The sequence below is a fragment of the Physella acuta genome, unplaced genomic scaffold (genome assembly GCF_028476545.2).
Source record: "Physella acuta isolate Inbredline_101_S28 unplaced genomic scaffold, ASM2847654v3 ptg000114l, whole genome shotgun sequence".
Lineage (NCBI taxonomy): Eukaryota > Metazoa > Mollusca > Gastropoda > Physidae > Physella > Physella acuta.
In genome coordinates, this window is record NW_026731634.1 from 851,078 (window position 1) to 860,412 (window position 9,335).

General features: G+C 39.9%; 1 protein-coding gene across 1 annotated transcript; it reads left to right on the forward strand.

Moving 5' to 3' along the window:
* The first annotated feature begins 1,517 nt into the window (after window positions 1–1,517).
* LOC131934642 (fatty acid desaturase 6) lies at window positions 1,518–9,051 on the forward strand. The gene is made up of 3 exons (XM_059290711.1): window positions 1,518–1,647; window positions 4,335–4,473; window positions 6,997–9,051. Exons 2-3 carry the CDS (start codon window positions 4,357–4,359, stop codon window positions 7,948–7,950), a joined length of 1,071 nt encoding a protein of 356 aa, XP_059146694.1. The 5' UTR covers window positions 1,518–1,647; window positions 4,335–4,356; the 3' UTR covers window positions 7,951–9,051.
* The last annotated feature ends 284 nt before the right edge of the window (window positions 9,052–9,335 follow it).

Genomic DNA, 9,335 nt, shown 5'->3' on the forward strand with positions numbered 1-9,335 from the left:
GTCCCTTAATAGTAATATTGAGTTTATTAATGTTGTATTATTATTATTAACTGATTGCCGATATTTGGCTCAGTGAAAAGGGTTAAAATTAGGATTGAATAATTAAATCAGTTTCCAATCCTTTAACTTTTATTAATTAATACATTAATAATTGACAACGTAATAACGATACAATTTAAAGTAGCCTGGAAGGGGCGACTGGTCTCCAGGGCGGCGTGGTTACACTTCCTCACACACAGACCTCTGTACTAAGTTTTAGCCCCAAGCTGGCCGGCTGTAAAATACATTAGACAACTTCCTAACATATGTGTGATATACACATTCATTCAGACACATACAAGTTTAAAATTGTTACCCAGATAATACATTTACATTAGCCTTACATAAGGCCTACAATAAACATTACTAGGAAATATGCTTTCATTCATACATTGTTTTATATTCATTCCATACTTATTAATTAATATTATAACGTTACAGCTAATAAAAGTAAGTGTTAATTACCTTCCAAAGAAGCCACACAATCCTCTACACACGTTGCCAAACGTACGTTTAATTTCTCCGAGGAGAACAAGTGCCGTAGCACCAAAATAATTATAATGTAATAATGGCTAGTGCCTAAGCACCAAAATAAACGTGTACCTCCGAAGAGGGGAGAAGGTAGAGTGACCGGACTGTAGCGTCCCTACCCTACAGGTCACATGACTCAGGCTCCGCCCTCACGACCGCAGTCTGAGGTCGAGGCCCGGTCAGCCTTACAATACCGCCGGACTCAGGTCCAGGTGTGTACTGTTACCTGTGGGGTAGCAAGAAGGGGGGAGAGGTGGAGACACCATGATAGATATTTATAATCTATCATAACACCTCCCCCCCCCCCCGGAGAAAAAAGTCTGGAAGAAACACTGTATAGGAGGCATTTTTTGTTTTAAAGTAGCAGGCACTTCTTTGAGAATATCACATTTTAATTCCAGACGTAACCGACCCTTAGCTCGTCCTTAACTAAGCCTAAGTTATATCATCATCTTTTCACACGGGGCAGATGATGAAGAGTTGATCTACTTCAATTACCTCGGCATAGTGTGGGCAGCAGTAAGCAGTGTTTCTTTCAGTGGGAAGTGTGTGTGTGTGTGTGTTGGGGGGGGGTACCCACCAGAACTTAGGGACGTCCTACAGACTCAAATTCGGGATCCGAACTCAAGACTCTTGTGTTATCAGCCGTATACCTGTCTTACATTCCTACTATTATACTTGAAAATAATCTGTGAGCTTGAGTTGCAGACGAGTTATATTGATTATTGGGCTGCTATCAAAATGATAGTTCAGTATACCAGGCCCTGAAACGTGAATCTAATTATTGAAGCTGAAGCAGATTGTGGATGGATGTCACGACCCAAAGTTTGATAACACGAGAACTGTAACGGCAGTCTGCAGTGATTTGTATCGCTTCGTCATCCCGACACACCCCCAGTACCCAGACACGGTTACACATCTTTATCAGGCCAAAGGTCACGGTCAAAAGTATGACAACACAAAGTGTCATTGATTGCACCCGATACGCCGCTACATTTCTAAAGCGTGTAATCAAATGAACGATAACGTAAGAGCAATAGGTACGTGACTGGCAGAGTCGTCTAGTGAACAGCTGAGGTAAATACAAAGCAATTTTCTATTTATCTTATATTATATAACTTAGATCTATAGCTTATTTACAAAGTAGATGTACACAATTTAGTCTAATGTATCCGTTTACAATAACTAAAAACCCAGTTATCGTTTTATTAAAGAATAAATATCGAATAGTGGGTGAATAGCCAACTTTCGTTCACAAGCTAACTTCGTGCAGATATAAATAGAGTAAATACATGCGAGGGTAAAGGTCATAACACGAACGTGCCGCTAATCTACTACACATACATGATCTTTGTTTCAGTGTACGGCAGTGTATACGTCTATTATGTTATAACTGCAAAATAGTAGACAGGATGAAGTGCTGGCTTTGATAAAGTGATCGATGATGCTAGGCATAACATTAATCGCAGGGTATTGATTTGTGTTTCCTGTGTTATGTGTGTCTGCCGCACACGAAAGTTAGACCTATCTTAGATGTTTACATTAGCGGGTGTACGTCTATCGACGCCTCCATTTTTAAAAATTGTCTCAGAGCAGTGGCGGCAGTGAGATCGGTTATTTAAATCTTGAGACAATGTGAATATTGAGTTGTATTGTTCGTAAGGGGGAAGGAGTGTCGTCATCCTGAGTTTGTGGGTGGGTGGGGGGTAGGAGTGTCCGTCATCCTGAGTAGGGTGGGGGAGGCGGTGGTTGCGTTATTTGAAATTTCGTGAAGATATGTGATCAGGGGGAGGTCGTTGGTGATGTTAAACCTTTTCATTTAGAATTGTAATGTTGTAATGTTTGAAACTGAATTATAGACGTTATTTCGCATTTCTTACATAAAAAGACAAATTCTTTTTAGCAAATCGTAATTAAGCTGAGTTAATCTATCTAAATTCTAATCCTTCTCATTGTTCAGTTATATTTTATAAATTAATCGCTGTGTAAATTTTTATTTTATTTTGGGGAGGGGTGTGTTGGGGAGGGATGTGATGTAACTTTTTCTTTGGTGGGGGGGGGGGGGGGCATACTTTTTGTGACTAAGTGCAGTGTTTCTTCCAAACTTTTTTTCTCTGGGGGGGGGGGGGGGCACTTGCATTTTCAGGGGGGGGGGGGACGGTCACTGTTAAAAGTATATATCTTCAATATAAATTCTATATAAATTCCATTTCGTTAGGGGGGGGGGGGGAGGCGGTAGACTTTCCTCGGAGGGGGGAGGGACTCTGCTCCCCCGAAGAGATGTCTGGAAAAAACTCTGACTATGTGTGACGATGGGGAGAAGGAGAGGTCAATCATATTAAAAAGAGTGACGTCGTTTTTGAACGGCTATGTTTTTTTTTACGTAATGCACAATTGGTTTGAGTATTGTTGTTGCAATATATATATATATATATATATATATATATATATATATATATATATATATATATATATATATATATATATATATATATATATATATATATACGAGAAAAATGGCCCGTTGAGGAAGGATACACCGGGCGCTAGGCTGATAGTGCTGTCTCTTTTCTCTAAACTAAAACCACCCCCCCACACCCCCCCACCCCACCCCCCACCCACCCCACACCCCCCACACACACCACCCCCACACACCCCCACCCCCACCCCCACCCCCCCACACCCACCCCACACCCCCACACACACCACCCCCCCACCCACACACACACCACCCCCCACCCCCCACACCCCCACCCCCCACACCCCAAAAAACATGTATACCGTCCCATTCAACGAAATATAATTATATACTTTTTCCAGTGTCCGCCCCCTCCCCGAAAATTCTACCCCCCGCCCCCGAAAATTTCAAGTACCCCCCACCCCTCTCCGGGGAGGAAAAAGCCTAAACTAAAACCACCCCACCCCCCACACACACCACCCCCCCACCCCCCCACACACACCACCCCCCCACACACACACACCACCCCCCCCCCCACACACACACACACACCACCCCCCCTACCCCCCCCCCCCCCCCAAAAAAAAAAACATGTCTACCGTCCCATTCAACGAAATATAATTATATACTTTTTCCAGTGTCCGCCCCCTCCCCGAAAATTCTACCCCCGCCACCGAAAATTTCAAGTACCCCCACCCCTCTCCGGGGAGGAAAAAGTCTAAATTAAAACCACCCCACCCCCCCCCCCCCCCCCACACACCTAAAAAAACATGTCTACCGTCCCATTCAACGAAATATAATTATATACTTTTTCCAGTGTCCGCCCCCTCCCCGAGGGGGGGGGGGGGGCTCAGACGTTCTTACGCGGGGGTGGGGCTTCGCCCCTACCCGAAGAATTGTATGAAAGAAACTCTTCACGCAAACCACTTAGATTAGACAACATTTCCTCTGTATTCAATGTTTACGCCAGAATCAATGACGTCATTATATTACTGTGAGATTATTTTCAACTCTGTGCGCTAAATGTGTCGACGTCATACTTCGTTTTTCGAATTACTATGCATGTTTTTAAATTGCTTGTCTTTTCTCTAGAGCGTTCTTGTCAGACAGATAGATAGATAGATAGATAGACAGACAGCGAAACTATTATTATAGATATATATCGTGTGCCTAAGTGTGTAATGAGACCGTAGTTTTGAAAGTCCATATACCACTATTTATTTTACACATTCATAATAAATAGGCCATTTCTTAACACACTGTCCAGCCATATGTGTTAACTGACACAATTATCGTTTCTCAACAGAGTACGTCAAACAAGTATCAAAATGGCGCCTAGCCTAGACAGTGGCCTTTCTGTCAAAAAGATCGAGGAAAAAACAGGGGCGATAATAGATTATGTAGATCTTAAAAAGCTACCCCAGTTCGGAGCGCTTAGTGAGAAGGTAAACCTATTAAACACTTTAGTTTCCTGCAAAGATAAAAAAAAAATTATGTCATAGAATGCACTGTTTGTTGTTTTCTAAAAATAATATTGTAAAAGTTGAAATTGTCTTTTGCTATGGGCACACCCGTTTTTTCTAATAATATTTACTCTTACAATTGTGGGCCAAAACTATGAAGTATTGTTGTAAGTTGTTGTTATAATTTTTTTTTTAAATTTTTAAATACTTTAGAAAACGAAAAAAAAAAAAAAAGTAATGTTCACCATTTTCTTCATGTAATGATAATTTTTGTAAATGTTTGAATTATGTTACAGACTAACACTCACACACATTTGTATATGCTGATGCTTATTTCTATTTGAAAATAAAAGCATTGAAAAAAAAAAAAAAATTCTTTTTCAACAAACAAAAAAAAAAAAAAAAAAAAATGAACAAACCAAAATAAAAATAAAATTAACAAACCAAAATAACAATGGTACTTGCGATTTAATTTAAGTAACATCTTAATAAATCATGTTCCTCACAGCTCCCACACCCTACACTTTAAACACAATATACACCTGACAATGATTATTCATCTTATAAACACCCCGCACACCTCACAAACATCATAGGCTACATCTAATTAAATACCTCGTACACAGCACAAACATCATAGGCTACATCTTATTAAACATCACTTATATCTCACACACATCATGGGCTACATACAAACATCGTAGGCTACATCTTGTAAACACCCCATAACCTCACAAACATCATAGGCTACATTTTATTGAACAACACATACACCTCACAAACATCATTAAACACCATTAAACACCACTTATATCTCACACACATCATAGGCTACATACAAACATCATAGGCTACATCTTGTAAACACCACATACACCTCACACAGGCTACATCTTCTGAAACACCAAAAAATACACCTCAGATAGGCTACATCTTATTAAACAACACATACACTTCAAAACCAACAAAACACCACAAGTTTTACAATAGTCCTACATACAAACATCATTGACTACATCTTCTAAACACCTCACATAGGCTACATCTTATTAAATACACTTCAAAACCAACAAAACACCACAAGTTTTACCTAAGTCTTTAGTTACAATCGTTTTTCCTGTACCCCCCACTTATAAAAATGATGCCCTACAGTCACTCTGTCTCTAGCATGACTTTGCTCTGTCTTTCAATGTAAAAAAACAACGTTATTGTTCCACATCCTAAACGACACATAAACGGGTCTGTAACTTGAGATGTCACAGATGTTCAGATGACATTGGCAAAAGGCCTTAAAATGGGAACATATCCTAGCCATTTAGAGGTCATACGTTTATGTCGCCTTTATTAAAGTGGGGTTTTAGCCCCCCCCCCCCCCCCCCTTTCCTCACCCCAACGAGACACTTTCACTTATGGTGACCCCCCAAACACCATGTGGACGTCTACAAAAATTCAACAGAGCTATTAAAAGCTACTACACATTTACTAATGTATTGTGGATGTACCATGCAGTGCTTATTATGATATGCTGTCAAATAGCTGCATTATATTTTTTGTATACTATATTGTGTTAAGGACGATGGGTGATTTCTGTTATATAATAATATGAGATTTGCTGGTCTTTAGAAAAGTTATACAGTTATATGGGCAGACGGGTGGGTCTAAAAAATCTTCTTTCTGTTGTAATTTAATACTTGCATTAATCTTAATCTCTCATATGAAAATTGATTTTCCCCGTATAGGTAATTTACACTTGCTTTAACCCTAATCTATGTTCGATGTATTTTCCCCGTATAGGTAATTTAGAACGTGCATTAATCCTAATCTCTATATATTAATCTCAATCAATAAAATTAATCACCCCCATGGCGGTAATTTGTTATTTAACACTGCATTAATCCTAATCTCTCTATGTTCAATATATTTCCCCATGTAGTTAATTTAATACATGCTTTAATGCTAATCTGTATGTTCAGTGTATTTTTCCCTGTGTAGGTAATTTAACACGTGCATTAATCCTAATCTCTATATATTAATCTCTATAATTAAAATTAATCGTCCCTGTTGCGGTAATTTGTTATTTAGCACTGCATTAATCCTAATCTCTGTATTGCAATGTATTTCCCCAGTGTAGTTAATTTAAAACGTCCATTAATCCTTAATTAAATGCCCCACTGTAGTTAATATAATACATGCATTAATCCTAATCTCCATTTTCAATGTATCTTCCCTTGTGTAGTTAATTCAACACGTGCATTAATCCTAATCTCTATGTTCGTTGTATTTTCCCCGTGTAGGTAATTTAAAACCTGCATTAATCCTTAATTAATGACCCCACTATAGTTAATTTAACACGTGCATTAATCCTAATCTCTATGTTCGTTGTATTTTCCCCGTGTAGGTAATTTAAAACCTGCATTAATCCTTAATTAATGACCCCACTATAGTTAATTTAACACGTGCATTAATCCTAATCTCTGTATGTTCAATGCATCTTCCCCTGTGTAGGTGAATAGTATCGTCGACTCCAGCTCGTGGTGGGAGCGTCACGGGGTGGACATGTGTCTCCACACCGCGGGTTTCATTGGCTGGTTCTACAGCCACTTCCTGTTGGCCTCGACCAATCCCCTCGTCTTCACGGCCGGGATTCTCCTCCTGGGGTGCTGCCACGGGATGATCACCATCAAGTCCGCGCACATGGCCGTCCACGGCGCCGTCTGCGCATCGCCCTTCTGGAACCGGATGTGGTGCTTCGTCGCGTCCGATATCGTCGGCACGTTCTCCGCGGACGTCGGGTACGCTATCCACGTCAAGGGCCACCACCCGCACACCAACATCATCGGCCTGGGTGACTCCAGCACTTTCAAAGCGCCTTTCGTGCCCAGCATGCTGTATATGTTTGTGACTCCGCTGCTTTTGCCGATTATGACGCCACTCGTCGCGCTGAAAGAAATTATCCCGGAGTCTTTTTTCAAAACAGTCCGCCATCTTGTTTTAGCATACTTAGGCCTATCCTTTCATTTATATCTCCTAGCAACCATATCACACCTGGACATTGTCACGTCCATCCTCGTCATCTTCCTTAGCCGTAATGTTCTCGCCATCCCTTACATCCACGTTAACATCTTCCAGCACATCGGACTCCCGATGTACTCCCAGAAACACCGACCCAAGAAGATCTACCAGATGACGACGGGGGTTCTAAACCTGCCGAGGAACCCGGTGCTGGACTACTGCTTTGGGCACGGCATCATCAGCTGCCACACGGAACATCATCTGTTTCCCCGGCTGTCGGACAACATGTGCCTGAAGGTGCAGCCCGCGGTGAAGAAGTTCTGCCTGGACCATGACCTGCCGTACCACGAGGACTCCTACGGCAGGAGGGTCCAGCACTTTGTGCTCAACTACAAGCAGCTGATGGTGGACGCCCCGCCCATCACCAAGTTTGTTGGTCTGCAGTAAAGTCAGGAACTCTGTTGGTCTATAGGGTGGTGGTCTTCAGTAGAGTGACCTGTTGTGTTAGTCTACATTAGGGTCACCTTTTGTGTAGGTCTACATTAGGGTCACCTTTTGTGTAGGTCTACATTAGGGTCACCTTTTGTGTAGGTCTACATTAGGGTCACCTTTTGTGCAGGTCTACATTAGGGTCACCTTTTGTGTTGGTCTACAGTAGAGTGACCTTTAGTGTTGGTCTCGAGTGACCTTTATTGTTGGTCTCGAGTGACCTTTAGTGTTGGTCTACAGTAGAGTGACCTTTTGTGTTGGTCTACAGTAGAGTGACCTTTTGTGTTGGTCTACAGTAGAGTGACCTTTAGTGTTTGTCTACTGTAGAATGACCTTTAATATTGATCAACAGTAGAGTGACCTTTAGTGTTGGTCTAGAGTGACCTTTTGTGTTGGTCTACATTAGAGTGACCTTTAGTGTTTGTCTACTGTAGAATGACCTTTAATATTGATCAACAGTAGAGTGACCTTTAGTGTTGGTCTAGAGTGACCTTTTGTGTTGGTCTACAGTAGAGTGACCTTTAGTGTTGGTCTACAGTAGAGTGACCTTTAGTGTTGGTCTAGAGTGACCTTGCTAGTTGGTCACCTGTAAGGTCACCAAGTTTGTTGCACAATAAGTTTGTTGGTCAGTAATTATATTGGTCTACATTGATTTCACCTGTTACGCTGGTCAATGTTAATGTCACTCTATTTATAGGTCTACAATATATTAATACATTTGTTAATTTAAAAAAACAGGGTCACTAATTTTGTTGGTCTTCAGTAGGTTAGGCCTCTACTTTTGTTTTGCAACTTTTTGTTATTAATGTTATTAAAACTTACAATGCAATTTTTTTATGTTACCATGACTTTTATATGGTTTTCTAAACTTTTTCATATTTATATTTTCTTTTGTTTATTCATAATGTTCTCATCTAGCTAAGATGGTTTGTATTTAAAAATGCCAATTAGTATTATAAGTTAAATTATTGATTTATGTATAATGGCAAAAGATATCTATTTGTATTTCTGCTTACAATTAAAACATTGCTATTGAAAGTAAAATGTTTATCGGACTAATTGTATTCAATAAAAGTTATTGAATTTGTAAATTAATCATAATTGAAGCTGTCATCCACTCGCGCACGACATTTATAAAAAATGAAAAGTATTGACTATTGTTGAACAATGTCAGTGAATTAGATACTTAGCAATCGAAATTAAATATTTTCATCACGTATATGAAATAAACACATTCATAAAAAAATCTGGCTTATATTTTCAGAATAATTCTTAGCATATTTATTTTGTTTTTTTTTCTTAACATTATTTATAAATGTATAACAGTGATATAAAGGCTATGA

Coding starts and splice junctions, on each gene's coding strand:
- LOC131934642 (XM_059290711.1), top strand. CDS start 4,357: ATGGCGCCTAGCCTAGACAGTGGCCTTTCTGTCAAAAAGATCGAGGAA. Junction 4,474..6,996: donor TCGGAGCGCTTAGTGAGAAG/GTAAACCTATTA, acceptor TCCCCTGTGTAG/GTGAATAGTATCGTCGACTC.